At 35.0% G+C, this 25,862-nt stretch overlaps 1 protein-coding gene across 4 annotated transcripts in view; it reads left to right on the top strand.

Moving 5' to 3' along the window:
* Positions 1 to 25,862, top strand: part of VEZT (vezatin, adherens junctions transmembrane protein) — a 74,386-nt gene that overhangs the window by 35,287 nt on the left and 13,237 nt on the right. For 2 of the 4 annotated variants that reach the window (XM_041738323.1, XM_041738325.1), the window contains 7 exons: positions 2,977 to 3,152; positions 5,194 to 5,469; positions 8,171 to 8,308; positions 12,161 to 12,308; positions 16,920 to 17,251; positions 19,365 to 19,558; positions 24,219 to 24,319. In XM_041738323.1, the coding sequence (XP_041594257.1) occupies positions 2,977 to 3,152; positions 5,194 to 5,469; positions 8,171 to 8,308; positions 12,161 to 12,308; positions 16,920 to 17,251; positions 19,365 to 19,558; positions 24,219 to 24,319 (1,365 nt within the window). Of the gene's footprint in view, positions 1 to 2,976; positions 3,153 to 5,193; positions 5,470 to 8,158; positions 8,309 to 12,160; positions 12,309 to 16,919; positions 17,252 to 19,364; positions 19,559 to 24,218; positions 24,320 to 25,862 lie in introns of all 4 variants that reach the window. The other 2 variants (XM_041738322.1, XM_041738324.1) reach the window with 1 other exon arrangement.

Below are 25,862 nucleotides of genomic sequence, written 5' to 3'. Positions count from 1 at the left end.
CCAGGTGACCCTAGAATCATGATTCTAAGAAGAGAAAAGAGGCACATGAAAAGATGCTCAGCATCCTTAATCAGGGAAATGCAAGTCAGTACCACAATGAGGTATCACCTTACACCTGTCAGAATGGCTAGTATCAAAAAGACAAAAAATAACAAATGTTCCAAGGATGTGGGGGAAAAGGAACCCTCATGTAATGTTGGTGAGAATGTAAATTGGTGTAGCCACCATGAAAAACATTATGAAAGCTCCTCAAAAAATTAGAAATACACATGTAATCTAGTAATTCCACTATTTGACTATTTACTCAAAGAAAATAAAAACACTGATTCAGAAAGTGTTTATTGGAGCATTAGTTACAATAGCCAAGATAGGGAATCAACCTAAGTATCCAATAGATGAATGGATAAAGAAGAATGGTAGATATATTCAATGAATATTACTCAGCCTTAAAAAAAGAAAGAATGAATTCTTGCCATTTGCAACAATATGCATGGACTTAGGTATTAAACTAAATAAAATAAGTCAGACAAATACTGTATGATTTTACATATATGTAGAATCTAAAAACCAAAACAAACAAAAAAGCAGAAATAGACCCAAAAGTACAGAAAACAAGCATGGTTGCCAGAGGGGTGAGGGATAGAAGGATGGGCAAAATGAGTGAAGGAGAGTGGGAGCTTCAGGCCTCCAATTATAAAATGAATAAGTCACAGGGATGAAAGGCACAACAGAGGGAATTTAGTCACTGGTACTATAATAGTGTTGTATGGTGACAGATGCTAGCTACACTTGTGGTGAGCTTAGCATAATGTATAGAGTTGTCAAATCACTGTGTTGTACACCTGAAATTAATATAACATTGTGTGATAACTACAAAAAAAAAAAAAAAAAGAAAGGGAAGGGAAGAGAAAAAAGAAAGAAGAGAGAAGAGGCAGTGGTTTAAAGATGAAAGAAAAATATTGCACAGGTGCATGCAGGGTATGTCAGTAGATGGTAAAAAAAAAAAGTCCTACCAGGAAGACCAGCATTCCAAGAAGATGTTCTTGTTTTAGATAATTGAAAATCAATAAAGGGATGCTTGGCAGACTCAGTCAGTAGATCATGTGACTCTTGATCTTGGGGTTATGAGTTCAAGCCCCACTTTGGGCAGAGAGTTTTCTTTAAAAAAAAAAAAAGAAAGAAAATCAATAAATATGACCATAATAGGACTAATATTAATTAAAAATATTCTTCTCAGGGCGCTGGATAGCTCAGTTCGGTTAAGCATCTGCCTTCAGCTCAGGTCATGATCCAAAGGTCTTGGGATCAAGCCCTGCATCGGGCACCCTGCTCAGCAGGGAACCTGCCTCTCCCTCTGCCTGCCATTCTCTCTCTCTCTCTCTCTCTCTCTCAAAAAATAAATAAAATCTTTTAAAAAAAATTCTTTCTAAAAAAAAAAAAAAAATTCTTTCTTCTCCTTCTCCAGAAGTGATGTATAATGCACAATTGAGAGGACGTGCACTCATAGTTAGGTATATGGATCACTGCATTCTTATTAAGTCCCCATTATGGTCAACTTAGGCAGGATAGGTTGGCTCCTGTGTGGGAATGATTAACTGGCTAAGAAGAGCAAATCCATTGCCTTCAAACCCTAGTTTTACTTTAATAGCTAAAGGCCTTGTCATTAAAAGATCTCTTTATTTTTATCTTATAATAGGACCATTCTATTCCTAAATTTAATACATAATAAAACTTCGTATTTTTCATGCAACAGACTCCATTTAGAGGACTGTAACTGATTACCAAAGATTCAGGATCTGAAATTAGAATTCTGGAAAGTTACTTATTCTCTTTGGGCTTCAGTTTTCTCCTCTATAGAACATAGAGGAGGATGGAAATGTACACCATGGAGTTTTTGTGAAAGTTCACCTGTGTAACATTGCGATTTTACCTCTCACCTTTTTTTTTTTTTATGTTTAGCTATTTATTTAAGTAACCTCTACACTCAACATATGGCTCAAACTTGTAACCCTAAGATCAAGAGTTGGATTCTCCTCCTCCCTAGCCAGCCACGCACCCTTCATCTTTCACCTTTTTACCATGTACATTCATGTAAAACTGAAAGGAATGACTTGGCTTTTGTTCTTCCCATCCCCCTCTTCCAACTCTTTGATCTGGTCAGTTCTTGTTCATGCGCTAAGACTGAGCTCAGGCATCACCTCTTTTCCTTTCTCCAACTTCATTGAAAGTTTTGGTTCCTCTGTGCCATTTTCATAATACCCCAGCATACACCTTATTGCACTCTTTGCTCATTACGTTGTAACTGTTTACTTTTTAGTCCTCTTCATTAAATTGTGAATTCTTTAAGAGTAGAGACTTGTATGTTATGCTCATTTTTTGTGCCCTTGGTGTCAAGTATGGTTCCTGGTATATATAATTTTTTTTAATAGGAGAAAAATAGGAAGGAAGGAATAAATGAGCTAGTGTATGTGAAAGCATTTTGTAAACTATAAAGTGCTATGCACATGTTAGTGTCGTTTTGCATTACATTCCTTAATGTTGTGTTTTTAATATCCAAAGTCTGTTTTTAGGTCTGGATCCTGCTGACCTACTTTATTGGCCATATTGTTACAATATCCAGGGACAGCATCTTATGTTACAGGATTATAGTTTCCATGCTCTGTTCCAGCAATTTAATTAATTAGGCTTAACTAGACAGGTTTATTAGTCTATAGTTACTTCACAGTTTTTTATTAAAAGTTTATAATTCACATCTGGTGGCTCAGTAACATCCATCTCAATCTTTACTTCACATTTACAGTGAAACTAAAATCCCATACATCATACTAAAGATAGATTGATTGGACTGTTGTATCTTCTTCTTGGAGGCTATACTGAAAATAAATTCTCTAAATTTTGTTAGCATATTAGGAGCTTAGCCTTTAATACAAAATTATGTATGTAATAATGCCTCTCTTCCGGTTTTTTAATGGCAAGGATATTGGATTCCGACTCGACTCACTACATACCATCCTGCAACAGGAAGTCCTGTTACAAGAGGATGTGGAACTGATTGAGCTACTTGATCCCAGTATCCTGTCTGCAGGGCAACCTCAACAACAGGAAAATGGACACCTTCCAACGCTTTGCTCCTTGGCAACCCCTAATATTTGGTACTGTCCAGAAATCATCTATCTTTTGCTTATGTATATGGTATTAGCAGAGGAAATCCATCATCATATTCTCTATTGTGAAGACATAAACATTCCATACATTTTAACATAGTAATTAATGTAATGATACCAAAGAGGCTTTTTTTTAAGTACCTTTCCAAAATAAATACTATTTAAAGTGAAGCTGGAAAAAAATCCTATTGTTACATATTTTAATTCAGTATAATTAGTTCTGTGTTTAATAACCCACAAACAAGCATAACATTGCCCCAAGAATCTCTCTTACCCATATACCTGTACACATGTGTGCGTGTAGTCCTAGCCAATTCTTCATATATCTTTAAAGTTAATAGATTATATCATAAACACATTATAGAAATATCAAAAATAGGACGGGACATGAGGTAAACAGTCAATTCTTGATTTGTTGGCAAGAAGCTGTAGAGAATAGACCAACTTTTTGACTACTTGAAGTATTTGGGTCTAATGCAGAAATCCCAGGCCATAATTTTAGAAAGAATAGCAAAAAGGAATTATATATAAAGAACTGTTCATGTCTTCTTCCTATTAAAGTATGGGTTTATTAAATGAACAAAATCATTGCTTGAACTATTCAAGTTATCCAGGCAGTCACATAACATTGGCCTCAGTGTTCTGAATTTCCCTGTCATGCTGACAAATGTTTCATACTGTAACAGGTAGCAAGGTATGTCTTCTAAATCTGTAGCACTCAGCATCATGATGAAGTAAAGCATCTTATCCTTTACAAATATAAGAATGCAAGGGGCTGCTACAAGGAACCAGGGTTTTAAGAATTTTACAGCTTTAACTTTCAAGTTTCCTTTAGCCATGATGTGATTAAGCAACCTTCAGGCCTGTAAATACTTTTAGATTTTGCTGTTAATATATAAAAGTATATGATGAGATTTTGCTTTGATATTATCAGTACCATCTGAAAGTTAAAGGATTCCAAAAGAAATTAGGGCAGGTAAATATTTATTAAGAAGCATTCTTTAAAAAAAAGAAGAAGAAGAAGCATTCTTACACTGACTTTCTTTATGATTATTATAACTATCTTTAAGTGTTTTTTTAGATATCCTCAGATACATCTCCCTATATTTACCTCTTTCTTGTATACCTTTTTACCAAAGTCTTCATTGCCTAAAAGATGTATTTTAGTCTGTAGATTTCTAATTGACCTAGAGAAAAAAAATTCATATATTTTTACTTAATTTAAAGCAATGTAGGGGATCCCTGGGTAGCTCAGCAGTTTAGTGCCTGCCTTTGGCCCAGGGTATGATCCTGGAGTCGCGGAATCGAGTCCCACATCAGACTCCCTGCATGGAGCCTGCTTCTCCCTCTGCCTGTGTCTCTGCCTCTCACTCTGTCTCTCATGAATAAATACATAAAATCTTTTAAAAATCAATCAATAAATAAAGCAGTGTAAAAGTACAAAGTTTGTGCATATTATGGGCTGCAATAAGTATGTATATTCCAGATTTATGATAGTGATTATTTAAAATTAGATGACTTAAATGAAACAGTTACTTAAGTATATATTATTTCTATTGGAAAAATACTTATATTTTCTTGAGATATTTGTTTCTGTGCAAGTAATTAGTGTCTGATTTGGGAAAAGAACTCATAATAATTACTTATTAAATAATGACTTATTAAAATGTATTTTAATATTAAAAATTAGTAAAAATTATTTTTCTTTTAAATTTTAAAGTTGGATTTTAAACTCAATACTTTGTTTTTAGGTTAGAGGAGTCCATATCTTTAAAAAAAAAAAAAAGTCATTTCAGAAGACATCTATTACCTAAACTTAGCTCAGAATTTAATACCTAAGCACCATTATTTAGTTGCTAGATTTTTTTAAAACTATTTCACATTACTTGTTTAAATATCATAGTTTTTTAAGTTTTACTTTACAAAGAATCTAGCATTTTATCTATTTTAATAAACCTAAATTACTGATTAAAGTAATACATCTTTCTGTGGTCTGATGAATATCATTTTCTCGGTTTCTTTGTTGTAGGGATGTCTCAGTGTTGTTTGCCTTCATTAGTTTGCTCATTATGCTTCCCACTTGGTGGATTGTATCTTCCTGGCTGGTATGGGGAATGATTCTATTTATTTTTCTGATCATAAGAGCTTTGAGATTATGGAGGACAGCCAAACTACAAGTAACTCTAAAAAAATACCATGTCCATTTAGAAGATACAGCAACAAATAGCCGAGCTTTTACTAACCTTGTGAGAAAAGCTTTACGTCTCATTCAAGAAACTGAAGTCATTTCCAGAGGATTTACACTGTGAGTTCATTCTTCATTTTATTTTTAAAATAATATTTTTCTATTCCATAAATTAGAATTTTATTACCTATTTTCATTTCTGTGTTGCATTTTTTTAAAAAGTAGGTTCCTCTTAGGCACTTACTAAAGTCTATTAACTGCGAAGGAATAAATACATTATATACTGGATTTAATATGTAGTATGATTCTGCTTATCTACTTTGAGAAACCAAAGAGCTTTGAGAATTATGATTATTTCTGTGTTATCATGTGATTATTTTATGAGATAATGTAGAGAGAGTGCCTCACATTGAACCTAGCATGCAAAATTACCCAACAAATCTTTGTTTCCTTTACTCTCTGCCAGATGCTCTCTTTCCTCAGTTTAAACAATAGATGTATTGGACTTGAATTCATTCTGAAAAATTTTGACATGCATTAAGAATATTCCTTAGGTAAATGTTAGCAGATATTTTGGCACTAATACTCTCAGAATATCAGACAAATAATGATGTTTCACCTTCTCACAGGTTAAATTAAATATTTAAAAGTTAAATTAAATATTCTAGTCTAGTCATAATTAAATATTAAGCTACCAGGTATATAGGGTATTTATTAAAAGGGTAGTTATATTTATTTATTGAGTACTATTTATGTTCCAAATACTGTGTTAGGTAATTTTACATATAACTAAAAGCATACAATTACATGTGGGAGAGCAAATGTTCAGATCTATTCCACCTGACTCTAGAGCTTGTTTCCAGTCCACTAGGCTACCTACTAACCACTAGCAAATGACAGTTGTACTGTACTATATAATGACTTATTTAACTCCTATAACCTTTGCAATATGTAGGTGGGAGAAAGTAAGTATATGGTGAAGAATAATTATTACTCTTAATTTTACTAATACCTGGAAAATCACATAAAGGGAGCACAGAAGAACCGTGGGTAGTCAACTCGTTCTTCACTTTGCCATGCTCTAGAATAACACTTAAACAGTACTGACGGGAAAACTGTCTATGGAAAATCATGACCCAGGGAAGTAGAAGAATCTCCAGTAGTCATCTCCTTCTTCACTCTGTTGCGTTCTAGAACAGTATTTAAACAATGCCAAGCCATGAGGGAGATTTTGTGATTTCCCTTTCTGCTTAATTCAAAATGTAATAGTTCTCTGTTAATTTTTGTCCTTCTATTGTAGTTAAAGTCTGTTTGTTGGTAGAGCATAGCAAATATTAAGTTGTTTGAGCATCTTGATTTTAAAAGTTAAAAATAGCTCCTTTTCATTCTTGATTTGCACAGTATTTCATTGAGAAGATTGGTTAAGCAGAGTGGCTAGGTGTCCAGTTAATGTTTAGGCATGTATAGGGGATTTTGTGCTTTTTGTCATTTTCCAACTTACATTAGAGAATTATGTATAGAATTGGCACAAAGAGCTAAAATAGGCCAGCTAGACAGGACTTACCGCTAGATTACAACTCTGTTGACGTGCAGTCAGACAAAAGAAATGTTGGAAAAAATTGTTTCACTTATCTCCATCTAACTGGATAATGGATTGAGAAAAAATTATGAAGGATAATGAATCTTGAACCATAACGCTTTTAGAAATATTGTCATCTTTACAACTGATTTATTAGTAAAATGAAACTCAATAATAGTACCATATATTGAAAACATGTGTTTTGTTCTGCCTCGATTTGTCCTCTCTAGCAAGGAATTTAACCATTCTTTATCTCATTTTGTTAATATCTGAATGTATTTTAGTTTGGTTTAATATTTTAAGAGTTTTGAGTTAGATAATCTTGTTTTGAAAATTTGTGGTTATAGTATAAGAAACTTATAAATTTCAATATTTTGTTTTGATACTAGGAAAGGTTACTGGTTAGGTGAAAAAACTATTATCTGATAGCTATGTAATATGTAATTATTTTTTGTCTCATTAATAAAAGAATGATATTATATATCATTGTTGCAAATAGGTACTCCCCTTTTATCTTTTGGAAAGTGCTATAAAAATGCATCTTCTTGAATAGCTTTGAGAGTAGCTCTGCTACTACTTAGTAACCCTTCCTTTGCCTTTCTACTTGCATTCCCCTGTTGGCCACTGGTCCTGTTATCTCTCTGCGTCCCCTACTTCATTTTGAGTAGGTAAGTGCCAGTGGCAGCAGGTGGGTAAGTCATTTTACCCTACTTTTATGAATGTACAGAATGTATTTCTATATAATATTTGATTGTTCTGTACAAGTGACCAAAAATATGGTTGATGAACATATTAAATGCATATTAAGAATGTAAAAGTTTTTATAATTAAGGCTTTCATACTTACTGTAGATACAGGTTTTGAAAACTGAATATAAAGTAGTACTACTCTAGTATATTTTAGCAAGTAGAGTGTCTATATCAAAAAGTTGCAATGTCTTACATAAGTATTCCTACATTTCTACTATATTTTGACTAAAATTTATTGTTTTCTCATATCAGAAGAAGCCTTTACTCTGTGAGATTTTAATTTTTCATTTGTCTTTTTTTTTGGTGGCTATACATGTATCAGAGAAATGACTATTTGTGAGACCTGAATTGGGATATTTACAGTCATTTTCTAATAAAAATCACAAAAAAGGATTTTTTTTCTAAGTTTAATAGAATTGTGGATTGAGGAAACAAAAACATTAGGACACCTGTACAGTTGTATCACATTTTACTTTTCAAGTTTGCTTGACAGGGTCAGTGCTGCTTGCCCATTTAATAAAGCTGGACAGCATCCCAGTCAGCATCTCATCGGTCTTCGGAAAGCTGTCTACAGAACTGTAAGAGCCAACTTTCAAGCAGCAAGGCTAGCTACCCTATATATGCTGAAAAAATATCCTTTTCTGTCTATATGTAAGAATAAATATGCTTCCAGAGTTGTGAATATAGATAGCATAGTTGCATCCTGTATAAGTTGAGTGTAAACTGAGATTGCCTGTTTTAAAGCTAATTTCCATTATCACTTCTATTTTAAAACTGGAAAAGCATTCTAGAGGGAATAACAATAACAGACAGGAAGAAAGTTTTTCTGTTCTTGTGTGGCTCAGTTTCAACAAGGAAAAAACTTGAAGGCCCTCCCTTCACTTGTCTAAAGAATAAAGTCAGGAGAATCTGGCCTTGCTAGGACTGACATTTTTAAGTTACTGGACCCAGCAAATATGCGTCATGACATGGGAATAAACTGGTAACAGGAAATCCTTCCCCTTTCATAAAAACAGAATCTCTCAAGTCAGATTGGTTAAGTTTAAATTTTGGCTGTATTGGTCACTGCCTAGCTGACCTCTAAGCAAGCTTCTTAACTTTCTGTACCTCACTGTATTCATTTTAAAAATGGCAATAACAGCATACTCTTCCTGACTCTTTTTTGTTGACATCAAATGACTTAGTGCCTGTAAAGTGCTTAGATATTGTCTGGTGTATAATAAACACTCAGAGACTGCATGACAGTAAGTCTGTCACTTAAATTTACTAAGTCAGGAAATTAGTTATGTTTATCAGGAAATAAAGGTATATAGGATCTTTATTTCAGTTAAAATTCATAGATAATTTAAATTATGAGTAAATGGAATGCAGAAACACTACTTGTACCTTCAGTATTTGGGGTAAACTCTGTAAATGTTAAGTTTACAGAGTGCTTTATTATATCTTTATATATACCTTTCCAGCTAGGTCTTTTTATCTCCATTTTAGGAGAAAAACTAAATAAAATCTCCATTTTGTGTGATTTGCTTGGTGTTACACAACTGGTAAGAGGTGAAGTTGTGTCTTGACTGTAGGACTTATGACTTAAAATCTTCTCTATATATTTTTTAACTGTACAGTACTATAATACTTTGGAAATTGAAAGCATTTTAATTTTAGTCATGAATTTGTCCATTCAATTCCCCGCTACCTAAATACCTCTGCTCTGTGCTACAAAGACATAAAAACTTATATGCCCTACTTCTAAAGACTTGAGTATACTTAATAGATAAGCTGGTGTTCATAATACAGTATAAGTGCTGAGGGTACCTTCCAACATAGCATGACATATACTTGGTCAGTAGGGTCAGAGAATGCTTTTAAGGAGTTGACCTTGAGGATAATAAGTGTCTGCATTCCAAGTAGAATGAAGCAAAGATATGAAAAGAGATAGAGATATGGTAGTGTGGCATGTGAACTTCAAGTAGTTACTCATTCAGTAAATGTTTTTTTAGAATAAACTCAGTGCCAAGCAATATGCCAGTCACTAGATTTATGGTGGTACACATAATAGACATGATCCCTGCCTCAAGTTTCTTAACAGATTAGTGAGGGGTAAGGGAGTAAAAGGGATAGCCTAATGAAGATTACAAATTTGTGTTTCCTGTGCCAGTCACTTTCCTAGATAATAGAAACCTAGCAGTGAACAAGAAAGACAAAATATTTGTACTCATGGCTCTCCCCTTCTAGTGGATTAGTGGATTAGATAATGAATAAAAAGTGAACAGATGAGATTTTCACATATCTATTATAGAGTAAAAAGCCCCAGCAGAGTAGGATAGAGAGTGATTGGTGGGTTACTGCTTTTGATTGGATCGTAGGGGAAGGCCTCACTAGGAGTTGACATTTAAAAAGAGATTTGAATGAGGAGAAAGATCATGTTCCAATTTGATGGACCAGTGAGTATAAAGATCTTGTGACAGGAGTTATTTTAGTGTGATTGAATATAGCAAGAAGGCCATCCTGACTAGAGAGCACAGTAAGTTGGGAGTTGGGGTATGAGATGAGATCCAGAGTAGGCAGGGACCAGAACATATTTACCACACAAGAAACCTTAAAGAATTAAAATAAAAAAGAATCCACCTATTATTCCTTTAAAAAGACCAATATAAACCCTTGGATGCCTGATCAAAGAGTAGAAATATACAAAGTTAGTAATGGGAACAGAGGTGTAACCATAGATAGGGAAGACAATGGAAAACTTGCAGCTGTAAAAAAGTGATAAAGTTCTTGATGCACTACTATGGAATGATACCCAAATTATGTTGTTGGGAAAAAAATGAAGTGTACAGAGCATTATTTATGCTATGCTTCCATTTGTGCATAACTGTGTGTGTGTGTGTGTGTGTGTGTGTGTGTGTGTAGCTTTTATGTGGGAGATACATATATATTGTATATGATATATATCCCCACATACACATTTATATATTTGGATTTGCTTTTATGTATGCATGTATACATAATATCTTGAAAGATGCACAAGGATGTCTTGAGCAATACTAGTAAGAGTGATTGCTTTTACCTTTGGCCAGGGGAATGAGGTGGCTAAGGGACAAGGGTAGAAGGCACTTTTTACTGTCCTCTTAATGCCTTATGAATTTTTTATACCTTATTAATTTTTAATCCTGTAGATATATTTACATGTTCAAAAACTAAATTGGTAAAAGAAATTTTAACTATCAGATCCAGATGGTTTTAAAGTTTTTTAAAAAACTATTTCATATTGTGCCGAGGCAGCCTGGGCTTCCTCTGGCTCTCTCCCTGGGGCGGCCGTGGGCCGGGAGGGCAGAGGCGCCTTGTCTTCCAGGCCTTTGCTGCCGTGGCTGCTCCTGGGCCCACCCGTGTGGCTCCCAGACATCACTTCTGCTAAAATAAATCCTAGTTCATGTCCTGCCGGGGAAAAAAAAAAAAAACTATTTCAGACTAGAGAAAAGGTTAGGAAGCCTCCCCTACATCATTTTATTTATGAAGATTCTATAACTGCAGTACCAAAACACAAGTTACAAAGAATTAAAAATTAGACCAATCTCACAGATGGAGATACAAAATACTTAAATAGAATATTTATAGATTTACTATAGTACTATATTAAAATATTATATGACCAGATAGGAGTATGCTAGAAATATAAAAATCGTTCAGTATCAGGAATTGTATGGATATAATTCTTTACAAAAACTGTTGAAGGGGGGCTGGTACCTGGGTTGCCTCAGTCAGCTAAGCATCTGACTCTTGATTTCGGCTCAGGTCATGATCTCAGGGTTGTGAGATCAAGGCCCTATCAGGTTCCATGCCGGGAGCATCTAGCCCAGCATGGAGCCTTGGAGCCTTACTTAAGATTTTCTCTTTCCCTCTGTTCCATCCCCCACCACCACCACCCACAAAAACCTTAAATTAAAAACAGCAACAAAACAAAATCTCTTGAAGGGGGAAAAAATCACATAGTAAATTTGATAGATGCCCATGAGGAAGAGGAAAGCAGAAACAGAACAGTGGTCTGTGTGGAACAACTTAAATACAACAGGCTTAGTTCTAATGATGTTCTGGGTGCACACTGCAAGGATGCACACTGCAAGGAACTGATGTTTCCTGTAGCATAGTCAGGGCCTCAGCCATGATTACAGTAAAGTACAAGATACAGTTTCTAAAGGTACTGGTCAGAAATAATGGAAGTTAGCACTTTAGCACTTGTAAAGAGTTGAACTTTTGATTCTTTAGATAGATGTAAAGATACTTTATTCACAAGTATCCTGTAAGATACCAGAAGTATGTTAATATAGTAGATTTTGAGATTGAGTTGTTTTTGTTTTGTTTTGTTTTTTTAATGGGCATTCATCACCTCAAGTCACAGTTCAGAATAAAGATTAGTAATCTTTGATGGTTTTACTGTACCCTTTATACTTTCAATGAAAAGGCTTTGTTGATTGCCTTAACCTAATTTAACCTACCCCCTGAACTCTGAGAGTGACAATGTAACCAACTACATCTGTGTGGTGCCTTTTAAGGAGCTGGGCCTGGGACTTAGTGAAGAGCAGATTTCAGAAGAGGAAGCCCATAATCTTACAGATGGCTTTAGCCTGCCTGCTTTGAAGGTAATCTGTCTGTGGAACGGAAGGGCTGACCAAAAGATAGATTGTACCTGTGCTATATGAATGTAAATGGCTAAATACTATAATCATAATAGCCTTCTTGATGTTTGTGAAGCTGTCTTTAAGAGTTGAGAGCATCATGAAGATTGGATGAGGTGATCCTTATATTTTGATATCAAAATACCTAAAATTCTTATTAAAAGCATTTCTTGCCTTAAATCAGAGTTTATAGATAAGTGATTTTATGTTAATAGGAAACCAATATGAATGATTTTATGACTATTTGTTTTAACAAACTTGGGTAAAGAATTCTGAAAATCAAAATCTTTCCTTGGAAAATCTGCATAAAATGATCTATTTGACTATATAAAAATTAACTTTTAAGTTAAAAAATTGCAGTGATTTTTAACAAGGGTAGATACAAATCTTTCTACATAAAGAGTACCATGGTATGTGAAGCCTAGACCAGTTATGTCAGGTGCATAAACTGATTTCACAAAGGAACAAATAGAAATGGCCGATAAATACAAAACTTTAAATCTCATTAGTAATAGGTAGATATTTTGCCAAGGATCTTAAGTTGATAATATTTGTTATCTATGAAGATCAGAGAGACCTAACACACTAGTTAATAAAAGTATAAATTGGTTCACTTTAGCAGTTAGTATCAATCTTCAGAAAGATACATACTCTTCAGTAATCTTAATCTTAAAGATTTATCTAAGTAATCAAAATATACTCTAGGTAGGTTCATGGTATTCCTATAACGACAAATATTGGAAACAAAAGTTCAGTAATATAAGATTAATGATGATTTATGGTACATTCTTTGAAATGAGTAGTAGAAAAATTTTAAGATGGAAAAAACAAAATAAATGCAAGTTACAAAAACCATGTGTTTGGTAAGATTCTAGTAGTGGTTTTAAATAGTCAGTCCCAGTGTCTTTAGATTCCTTCTCAGTATTTAGCAAACTCCACTTAGATAACTCTTTGTTTCTAATCTTAAGAACTTCACTTGATACCCATGAAAGCCAGTGCAAGTGTAGTTGACAGCATACATACCAAGATCCATTTTGTTTTGAGACTGCATTGATCTCTGTATCTTTAAAATTTTCAGATTCACATAAATATTCTAATTCTTTTGGTTTTATTTTTTCCTTTACTATTACTTGAAATTTGCCTTGATTTATTCTTATCCCCTTTCTATCCCATTTCAATAAATGGCAGCACACAACTTATTAAGCTAGAAACCTGGATACCATCCTTCTTATCTTTTTATCCCTGTATCCAGTTTGTCAATAGATTCTTGTGTCTGTTTGACCTTGAAAATGTTTAAACCCATCCATTATATCTCTTCCTGCCATCTTCATTCTAGCCCTCATCATTTCTTACCTAGGTTACTGCAATAATTTTCTTATTGGTTTCCTTGATTCCCTAAAGTTGTTCATAATGCAGTTTAACATAGGGACACTTGAGTGGCTCAGTCAGTTAAGTGTCTGCCTTCTGCTCAAGTCATGTTCTCGGGGTCCTGGGTCTGAGCCCTGCGTCAGGCTCCATGCTCTGTGAGGAGTCTGCTTCTGCATTTCCCTCCCCCACTATGCCCTCTCATGCTCACAGTCTTTCTCAAATAAATCAAAATCTTTAAAAAAAAAAAAAAAAGGATGCAATTTGATCTATAAAGAGCCTTAAAAATCATATGTGCTTTGAACAGTAATTCCACTTCTGCAAAAAATGCTAGTTGTTGGCTAAATCCTTTTTGTTCACCTAAGTTGTTTTACAAATTAGACTAACTTTACTACTTTGGCTTTTGCTTTTATCTTGACACGTAAGTAATCCATAACCAAACTCAATGATTGTGTTGCGTTATTACCAGGAATATCAGTCTCTGCAAGAAGCTTTATCTTGAGGTCCACAGAGTTTATAAACTACTGAAAACCTCTGTATAATGTTCAAAAACAATGTTTTGCCACCTTGTATAGTTGTCATTGTACCCAGATAAAGAATTTAAAAACAGATTTTGTAAGTCAAGTTTTAAAGGAAAATTCTCTCCCTAAAGGACAACATTAATTAAAGCTTTTTTAAAAAATATAGTGAAAGATGTTTTACAAATAAATCAGGGCCTTTTGTTTCCCTTTGTAATTTTTAATGTGTCTATAAAGAAAATGCCTTTTGGATTTAGATTTTATTGTTCACATATCTTCTCTCAGAAAAACTTAGCAAGTGGTATACCTTTTTTTTTTTTTTTAAATTTTTTTTTAAATTTTTTATTTATTTATGATAGTCACAGAGAGAGAGAGAGAGGCAGAGACACAGGCGGAGGGAGAAGCAGGCTCCATGCACCAGGAGCCTGATGTGGGATTCGATCCCGGGTCTCCAGGATCGCGCCCTGGGCCAAAGGCAGGCGCCAAACCGCTGCGCCACCCAGGGATCCCAAGTGGTATACCTTTGAACAAAAAAAAAAACTACTCTTTGTTGTGCCCAAGGCGATGTATATGGAATATTAAGTATAATAGAATCCTTATCTCTTTTTTCTTTGTTCAAATTTTAACTAGGTTTTTCATCAGTTTAAAGTATTTTTCCTGCTTTAAAAAAAAAAAATCCCCATTTTGTGAAAATGCTTTAAATCAAAATTTCCTATTTGCCCATAAGCAGTGGTTATGCTGTTATCCAGAGCCACTTCCCTATCCAAACAACAAATGGGAAAAAATGTATATTTCTTAGTTTTGTTTAACTGGAGAATGTGGTAGTGATTCAATAATGATTTAAGCTATGCCAACTTAATTCTTTCCATTGCTGTGGCCCAAACTCCATCATCCTTGATAACACTTTTTCTCTCATAAACAGTCTGTCAAGAGATTGTCTTTGTTCTATTTTTATGGTATATCCAGAGTCTCACTATCGCTCTCCTCTTAGCCACTAACCACTGTCGTACAAGCTACCTTTAACTCTCACCTAGATTATTGTAGTAACCTTCTGACTGTTCAGAACCCTTCAGTGGCTCCCCATTTTTCTTAGAATAAAAGCCAGTTATTTCAGGGACTTCATTGCTTACCATGCTTCCCTTACTTACTGTACCCAGCCATACTGACCTTACTGTTCTTCAGATATGCCACATACTGTATACTCCTACTACAGGACTTGGCACTTGAACCTCCTGCTTCCTGTAACTCTCTTCCCTGTTAATAGTCCCATGGCTCAATTCCTTCAGATGACACTTTTTCAGAGACCTTCTTGGCCACCCCATCTTTCCCTCCTTCTGCCTCTACCCCTTTCCCTCTCCCCATGTATGCACACATTCATTATTCCCCTTCTTTGCTGTGTTTTTTCCCATAGCTCATCAGCCAAGAAACTATCTTTTACTTGTTAGAATCTTTTGCTCCCCCTGCCACCTGAATATAATTCCATCAAGAACGGGATTTTGGGGGCACCTGAATAGCTCAGTGGTTGAGCATCTGCCTTTGGCTCAGGTCGTGATCCCAGGGTCCTGGGATCAAGTCCTGCATCAGGCTCCCTGCAGGGAGCCTGCTTCTCCCTCTGCCTATGTCTCTGTCTCTCTCTGTGTGTGTCTCTCATGAATAAATAATTAAAATCTTTAAAAAAAGAATTTTTTTTCAGTTTGTACTCTGTCGTATTAGCAACACCTAGAACATTATCAATATCTAGGTGCTCAAGATTTTGCTGAATGATCAAATAAAAGACTAAAGAAAATCATTGCGGTCACAAAATTATTAAATAAGAAGACTTGGGAGGTAAGCTGTTAATATAAATTCAAGAATTCCTAGATAGTGTGTCTTTAGCAGTTTAGAAATTTGACTTTGCTCAGTTAAAAAAGCAAGTTAATAGTAAAATAGGTTTATATTAAATGCATTAATTGTATAACTTAAAGTTCATTTACTAAAGCAATCAAAGTAATATCTACATCCACGGCTGTGAAACATTAAAATCTGAATTATCCAAGTGTTCATTTATCTTTTTGTTGTCCACTCTTACTCATACTAGATTGCTTCCTCATGTATTTGTTTATTTGTGGGATATTGTCCACATCTTGAACAGGACTACATCTGGAGAAATCCTTTGTTGATTCAGGGTGTATCTCTCAAGAGTGGATTTTGCAGTTTCTCGTGCCAGACATTCAGAGTTATGAACACTTGGGGCTGATTTTTATGTTATTTCTTAGCTATTCCCTGGACCAAAATGGTATATAATTTTGAATCCAAAATTTTGGATGCATCACTGATTCATTTCTTTGGACTCCCATAGGTCCATTATTCCTACTGTCTTCTTTTCTACTTTGTGTAAAATTTTTAAGTAATTCATCAAGGAATATTCATTTTTAATAAGTATCTCATTATCAACACTTCTTTTCTAGGATAGAACTATTCTAAAATACATACTGGTGTTACATGCTATATTTGTATTAGAAGTTCTCACATGCTATGACTACATAATTCAATCTAACATTCTTGGCTACTCTTCAGGATTAGTTCAAACTCAGCTATACTCATTACTTAGGATAAAGTGGGAAATTTAACCAGAAGTTAAGATAAACAAATTTATAGTTTGTTTTGAATTTTGACAGTTTTTTTTATTGATCTAGTCCCTTTTTCTTTTTAGGTCTTATTTCAACTCTGGGTGGCACAGAGTTCGGAGTTCTTCAGGCGGTTAGCCCTACTACTTTCTACAACTAATTCACCTCCCAGGCCCTTACTTACTCCAGCACTTTTGCCTCATCGTATTTTATCTGATGTGACTCAAGGTCTACCTCATGCTCATTCTGCCTGCTTGGAAGAGCTTAAGCGCAGCTATGAGTTTTATCGGTACTTTGAAACTCAGCACCACTCAGTACCCCAACGTTTATCCAAAACTCAACAGAAGTCAAGAGAACTGAATAACGTTCACACAGCAGTACGCAGCTTGCAGCTCCATCTCAAAGCATTACTGAATGAGTAAGTTTAGAAGCCAAATAAGAAAATGTCCCCATGATTAGCAAGCTTCATTCTGGCTGTTGGCTTGTGTCATAGCTAGAAAGAAGCAGCAAAATTGAGACATGCAGTATGGAGGATGGTTTATAGCTGTTAATGTAGCAGAGAAAGAATGATTCTAAGTTCTATAATTTGGGGGAGTCATTTATAGTGTTAACTTTGTCTGATTTCAACAGAAAACCTAGAAACATAAGACAAAAGCAGGTGTTCATTCTGTTTGAGAGCTGAAATGGAGATGTTAACAAAGATTGAGCTTGTTTTAACTCTTTAATTAGGGCTCTTAACCTGAAGCCTACAATTTAAGGAACATAGCTGCCAGCCCTGGAACAGTAAGTTATAAAGGTATTGGTATATATATAGCTGAAGAATAATATATTACAATTTTTAAAAATAAATTATAGCAGGTTTGGATATTTTCTGAACCAGAGGACACATTTTTTGGCCCAAGTTGAATAGTAAGATGCAAGGTCCATAGTTTATATTTGTTTTTCTTCTACTTGGCTTGGTATTATTGGTACTCTGCCTTGGTCAGATGTAGGATCCATTCAGTCCAGTGACATTTTTCTGTAACAGATACTTCTAATATATGACTGAATCAAATGATGGTTGGGGTCATGTTGTGTTGGTAATCAGGGAAAGGCATGGGAATTTAGCGACTTGATGAGATTATAGTTGATGTACTTGATCCTGGAAACCTCTACTTTAGGGGACAACAAATGTTGGGTATATGTCAGAGAAAAAAATTTCAGTGGAAGTGCGGTATTGGGCACAGCCAGAGTCTCTAAAGAATTGACTTTTGGCAATAGTATCAGAACTACATAGGACTTAGTAGAATGCATTAGAGTGAGGGAAGATGACTCAGGGAAGAAAGAGGCTACACTGGATGGACATGGAAAAGAGGGGCTTTGTGCCTGGGGCAGATTGTGAATTATGCATGGGAAGGATGTCTCCTGTTTAAAAATGAAATATTCTATATATGGTACTATATGTTGCCTTTCAAACACAGTATACCAGTCACAAACCAGATCTGATTTGCTCTGTGGCACTGCTGCACACAATTTTTAAAAGTGTTATCTAAACATTTGTTTTGTGTGTCACTCCTCATTCTCACTCATCCCCTCTGCTCTTCCTAGTATGGACACTAGGGCATTAACCCTTATACTGTTCTCTCTGCCTCTAGAGTGCTCACTACCAAATTAATGTTTCTGAGGCATACATTTGCTTTCTCAACCAGAAATCTTCACTGGTTTCAGAGTATAGCAGCATGGACCAAAGTCTGTATAAAATAGTCTGTTGAAAGGATTTGCTATAACCTGATTATAGTCTGCCTTTCTATTTCTCACTTCTTCAGTCCAAATAAACTGCATAATGCCTTTTCCCCCTGTACCATTTAGAATGACCTTCTTCATTTTGTACATGTTCAAATTTTATCCATCCTTCAGTGCTTCCTCAGAAGTACCTCTTCCTTAGCTGTTCCCTGTCTGTACCCATAGCTGGTAACAACTTCCTCCTCTTCTGAATTCTTGTACCATGGTCTTTATCTTTCTGTGGTATTACACTTTTGTGCTTAGATTCAGTCCAGACTTACAGCTTCCCAGCTGCATAACTCTAGGCAAGTTGCTTCAACTCTCTGGACCTAATTCCTCATCTGTAAAATGCAAATAAAATGTTAGCTATAATTTTTATGTTATTATATTTATACATATATATGCCTAATCTCCCTGATTCTGTTATGTTTCCTATTAAATATGAAATGAGCTTAATTTATCCTCTCAGTTCATAAGTGGCCTCATATATGTAAAGAAATTCTGTTGAATAAATAGGTGATACTCTTTAATAGGTGATACTCTTTATAAGCTTTTAAAAACATTGTGGCAAAATGCACATAACATTAAATTTACCATTTTTAGGCATACATTTCAGTGGCATTAGGTACGTATACATTTTTGTGCAACCATTATCACCTTCCATCTCCAGAACTCTTTTCATCTTATAAGCTTATTACTTAAATAAGCTTTGTGAATTATAAATTGTTACTTTAATATTTTAGAAATCCATTTCTGTTTTTATTACTCAGGGTAATAATTCTTGAAGATGAACTTGAAAAACTTGTTTGTACTAAAGAAACACAAGAACTAGTATCAGAATCTTATCAAATCCTAGAACAGAAGTTAAAGTTGATTCAGCCCCATGTTCAGGCAAGCAACAATTGCTGGGAAGAGGCCATTTCTCAAGTGGACCGACTGCTACGAAGAAACACAGATAAAAAAGGTACCAGTGAGAGCTTTCCTTCATGTACATCTATCATACATGGTTACTCTAGTCCAGTAAGATTTTGTTAGGTGGATTTCTTATCTCTATGATGTAAGTGACTTGACAAAACTTAGCTTACATTTGAAAGAAATGTTGAACTTATACATACAAATTGACACTGAATATAGACTGGCCTTATTTTGTAAACAAATGAATATGATTTGAAAGTTCTCTGAATCCTTAGCTCCTTTTTAAAAAAACTTAATGAAAAAATAAAAAAATAAAAAAAAAATAAAAAATAAAAAAACTTAATGAAAGGATAGATTTTAATAAGTGTTATTCCATTATTAGAACTTCTAGAAACTCTTTTCCAGTTAGTGTAGTAATGAGTTTGATAGTTAAGGGCCAGAAAAGGAGTCTTGCTTTTAAGGTAAAGTACGTCAGAAATTCAGAAATAGTAAACCAATGCTATGATAGGTGGTACTGTGTATTTGTGCAAATACTGTGTATTTGTTATTAAGGGTCTGAAATATGTTAAGTGCCATTATTTAATGGTGACATCGGAATGCCTTGTGTTGCTGGGCAAAAGGGCAATCTTGAAATCTTCTGCAAAATGGCTTTCATTTGACCCAGACTTTATATTAGTTTTTACTAATTTCACTAATTCACTGTAAATATTTGGCATATTAATTTTTAAATTTGTGCTATAAACAGTACCATGTTTATCCCTTGGGCCTTTATTATAATCAGATATATATGTGTAGAAATTGTATTGCTGCCAAAGATAATTAATGCTTTATCATCCTGTTAGTCATTGTTTTGTTTACAGCTAGATCTGTAATACTTTAATGTCATTAAGAAGCTGAATAAGTCTTTACATAGTGAAAGTTAACTTTTTTCAAAGGAAATGTTAACATGCTAATTACTGATGGATGCATCACTAATAGATTTCCTTTATATCTAAAATGTAAATGGCTTCCAAAAAATAAATACATAAAATAAAATGTAAATGGCTAGTAAATTTTTTCTTCAGAGGGTAAATTTGCCAATGATTTTTAATATATGCAAATATTTATGCATGTTGCACTTTTTGATATGACAAGTCTAGAACTTTTGAGTGCATTTTCTTTTTTTTTCTCAAGTTTTTATTTAAATTCCAGTTAGTTTCTTGAGTGCATTTTCTTTAAATGGAAACACTCAGAAATGATTGGGAATTAAGAGATACATCCCATTTATTCCTCCCCTTAGCATACTCTGAGATGGTAAATTGTAGCAGTCACTTGAACATGATTGTTAAAACTGTCTCCAAAACATTGGGCAAGTGATAAGCCATGATGTTCTGCATTATGTGGCTTTTGCTTATAGGTGATAATGATGCTAATTAAGATATAAGTCACTGGCAAAATTTTCTCACTAAAATGTTCATATTAGTGAGATTGTAACTCACTAATATGTATGTATTACATTCTATGCAATGTATGTAACATTGAATATGTAACTTTGAATAAAATATTTGTATGATTTTTTTAAGAAGCAGATGCTTTGGGCAGCCCAGGTGGCTCAGCGGTTTAGCGCCACCTTCAGCCCAGGGTGTAATCCTGGAGACCCGGGATCAAGTCCCACGTCAGGCTCCCTGCATGGAGCCTCCTTCTCCCTCTGCCTGTGTCTCTGCTTGTGTCTCTGCCTCTCTCTCTCTCTGTGTCTCTCATTAATAAATAAATAAATTTTTTTTAAAAAAAGCAGGTGCTTTAGTTAGTTCTTAGCTCTTTTAAGTTATTTCAAGACTGCAGAAATGACACAAGATAGTTCAAAGTAGCCTTCTTCACCCATATTCCTCAGTTGACATTCTACCACATTTGCCATACCTCTCTCAGTATCTGTCTATAAATTCTTTTGGTGGTATTATTCTGAACCATTTTGAGAGTGAGATGCAGACATGAGATCCCATTACCCCTAAATCTTCTGTTTGCACTTTTGAAAAAAGAGCATTCTCCTACCTACAATATACCATCAAAATCAGGACATGAGCACTGATCTAATATTGCTCTCTAATCCACAGATCCCATTCTAATCTCACTAATTGATCCAATGGTAATTTTGTATGACCAGATCCAGATCACACATGGCATGTAGCTTTTATGTTCTTTAGTCTACTTTAGCCTTTTTTGTCTTTCATAATAAGTATTTTATTTAAAAAAAATATCCTGAGATTATATAAGTTTTTTCCCACTATTAAGCATATATGTCCCATATGCCCCACTAGGATCATTTCACATATTTATTTAAGAGATATAAAAAAGTAATGTTCAAAAAAAATGTAATGTTCACATGAAAACCTATAAACAAATGTTTATAGTGGCTTTATTCATAATCACTAAAAGCTAGAACCAGTCCAAGTGTCCTTCAGCTGACGAGTAGACAAACTGTTAAATCCATCCACACAATGGAATACTACTCAGCAATAAAAAAGAAATGAGCTACTGATACATCATTAAGATGGAGGAATCTCTAATACACTGTGTTAATCAAAAGAAGCCAGACTCAAATCACTACATAGTCTATGATTCCATTTAAATGACATTCTTAAAACAGTATAATTTAATAGGAATGGCCGATATACTAGCAGTTACTAGGAGTTGGATATGGAGGGAGGAATGGGCAGCATAAGTAAATGTTTTGAGGTGATGGAGCTGTTCTGTATCTTAGTTCTATCTATATCTTGGTTATGGTGGTATTGGTGGTTATATGACTCTTAATTTGTCTAACTTCATAAAATTAGATACCAAAAAGAGTGAATTCTCTGAGTAAAATAAAATAAGGTTTTTTACCCATCAGTTTCAGCATCTACTAGTTTAGTAGTTCTTGCTCAAATTAGATATTATTGTGATTGTTGCCAAACGGTGATTTTCTAATTCCATTTTTCCTTTTATACATATTAGCATTTTGTTGTGAGGCAAAGCAGCCCTTTTGCCACTTACTTTTTTTTAAAGATTTTATTTATTCATGAGAGACACACAGAGAGAGGGCCAGAGACACAGGCAGAGGGAGAAGCAGGCTCCATGCAGGGAGCCCGATGCGGGACTCGATCCCAGGACTCCAGGATCACACCCTGAGCTGAAGGCAGTGCTTATGCACTGAGCCACCCAGGCATTCCCCATTTTCCACTTATTTATATCAATATGGATGTATGGATTTTTATTTTATTCTGTAGATCATAATTTGTTAGTCAAACAGGATTATTAAATGTTAGTATTACATTACATGTTAGTATTATATTATGTTAGTATTATAGTACTATTTTGCTCAAATTGCCCAAAGTTTAACCAGAGGGAGCTTGTTCAAGGTGGTTTGTGCCATCATCATTCTTTGACCACTTCTTTACTTCTTCATACTTACTTTGCCCCTAGCCCTAATAACAGCCATGTATCCAAGATGCCCTATTCCTTTAGTGGAAAAATGGTATTTAGAAACCAAGATGTGGGTGCTAAGTACTCCTGGCCACTGGGATTTTACCATTTCTAAGCACATAGGATGGTGAGATATATCTGTGTAAATGTATATATCAATATCTCTCTCTCCATATATGTTGTGTACCATGGGTTCACACCAATACTCCAATTCAGTCCCAACACTACATAGTTCATTATGTCCTTCTCCTTATTTGTCCCTCTCTTTTCTGATTATAAGAAACTTGGCTCTCTTTATCTTCAATGTTTAACTTACTTATTCAATCCTTTGTATGTAAGCAATCGCCTGACAATATGGGCTGTCCCCTGAGCCACATTGCTACTCACTCACACCTACTGAGAGTCTGTCCCATCCCATCTCATTCCAGTCCAGCTAGCTTTGTCCACACCAGCCCCTGAAGCCAGGAATCTCCCCCCAACCCTGGTGCCAACCAGTTACCTGTCATTACTCTTGAAAGGTAAAAATCTAGATTCTTGAACTCTACTTCTTTTTAAGTAGAGAGATAATGATGAAAGGTAGAGAGCTGGATATGTGGCTAAGTAACCCTGTGATTAGAATCCAGACACTAATATTAAGTAATTAAAGTTAACACCTGGGTGATCTTTTCATGCTATTACTTTTAAAATTCATTTCCAATTCTAGCTTCTGAGAGTAGAAGTAATATAAAGGAAGTGCAAAATTGAAGTTTATTTTTTTTTTAATTTTTTTAATTTTTTATTTATGATAGTCACACACACACAGAGAGAGAGAGAGAGAGAGGCAGAGACACAGGCAGAGGGAGAAGCAGGCTCCATGCACCGGGAGCCCGACGTGGGATTCGATCCCGGGTCTCCAGGATCGCGCCCTGGGCCAAAGGCAGGCGCTAAACCACTGCGCCACCCAGGGATCCCTGAAGTTTATTTTTTGTTGGGAAAAGTGATGGTCTGTTTTGAGACTGTTCCTATGCCATGAACAAAAGTTGATTTGTTCAGTGAGTATTTATAGAGTACCTATTGTATGCCAGATACTATGGTAAGGTGAAGAAGGGAGAATATAATTTAATTGTTAAGTCTGTTGCTGTTATAGTTAACTTTAACATCCTTAATTTTTCAATATAAATTAAAAGTTACAATGAGAACAAGTTGGGCTATGAAATTGGCAAAATATTAGTACTAATAATGTTTTTTAATTAGATGTTCACTCATTTCTGTGTGGCCTGTTGCTTTTTAAGGCAAGCCTGAAATAGTATGTGAAAATCCACGTTGTACTGTGGTACCTTTGATGCAGCCTACCCTACACATTGCAGACAAAGATCCAATCCCTGAGGAGCAGGTAATGGTGAAAATTGCTTTTTAAATCTACATACAAAGATTCCTATCTTTCTCTTTAAGAGGCATGGATGATTATTAACTAAGTTGTTAAATTTATATTTGTGATGAGCTTCAAAATTACAGCATAGTATATTGAACTGATATCAAATCATTTGTCTGTATGTCTTAATGCCTTAAATTTGAATCTACCAGTAAATTTTCATATTTTTTATATCTTACTGTCTATTTTTTAGACACCTAAAAGTGATCAAACACATTACAAATGAGTGCATTGGCAAAGGTAACTTCTGGGGTGCCGGAAATGTGACTAGTGGTTACTGGTCAATATACATATGTAAAAATCCTGTACATTTGAGATTTGTGCATTTGGCAGCATGTATATAGCTCACTTTAAAGAAACAGTTTTTTAATGATTTAATTAGATATTGACAAAAATGTCTTTTGTTTATTCTATGGAAAACTTCTTTTCCTTTGGTCATAATTGTCTACTCAGTATTCTTAATTGCAGAAGGAGACCAATTCTGTTTAGTTTAACAAACAAAAGATTTTTTTTTTTAAGATTTTATTTTATTAAAGAGGGAGAGAAAATCCCAAGCAGACTCTCCACTGAGTGTGGAGCCTGACACAGGGCTCCATCCCACTACCCCAAGACCATGACCCGAACTGAATTCAAGAGTTGGACGCTTAACTTACTGAGCCACCCAGGTGCCCCAACAAACAAAAAAAATATTTTAAAAAAACAGTACCTGACTGACAATATTTCTGAGGGTTACATAGTCAGGTTTGAAACAGGTTGCTGTAAACAGCCGAAATCACTCAAAAGAACTGTTCCATTTCCTGCATTATCACTGCCCAGTCACTGGTTTCAGACATTGCCATTTGCTCCATCATTGCTGAATAACAAAAACTCCCTTTAGAACCTCTACCTCTAGAAACTTGATCTGCCACCACTCTTGCCAGAATGGATTCCTTAAGATGCCTGCTTCCCTTGTAACAAAACTTCTAGGTCAGATGTGATCCACATACAGATATAGCGGATCCCAAGTCATTTGCCTGAACCATAACTGCAAGGAGGCTGGGTAAGCAAGAATCCTAGTCTGTTCCTTAGTGAGACGAAGAACCATAAGATGAGGTTCCCTGGGGCAGCCCCAGTGGTACAGCGGTTTAGCGCCGCCTGCAGCCCAGGGCGTGATCCTGGAGACCCTGGATCAAGTCCCACGTCAGGCTCTCTGCATGGAGCCTGCTTCTCCCTCTGCCTCTGTCTCTGCCTCTCTCTCTGTGTGTGTCTATCATGAATAAATAAATAAAATATTAAAAAAAAAAAAAGATGAGGTTCCCCAATCCTAGAATAATGTTCAAACGTCCTGAGAAGTCCGAAAGAACTGCAGGTACCTACCACAAAAAGACAAATACCTGACCACCTCCACAAACCACCAGGCCTTCTAATTTGATTGGTTTTATAGAGCTAATAACTGTAATCTTAACTGGAACTATAGAATGGTATCAGAGCAGAAAAATAATGATTGAACTTATTAAACTTTCTT

Source organism: Vulpes lagopus, chromosome 23, assembly GCF_018345385.1.
Source record: "Vulpes lagopus strain Blue_001 chromosome 23, ASM1834538v1, whole genome shotgun sequence".
Classification (NCBI taxonomy): Eukaryota; Metazoa; Chordata; class Mammalia; order Carnivora; family Canidae; genus Vulpes; species Vulpes lagopus.
The sequence above is the reverse complement of the archived record's forward strand: the minus strand, read 5'-3'. Positions and strand labels throughout refer to the sequence as shown.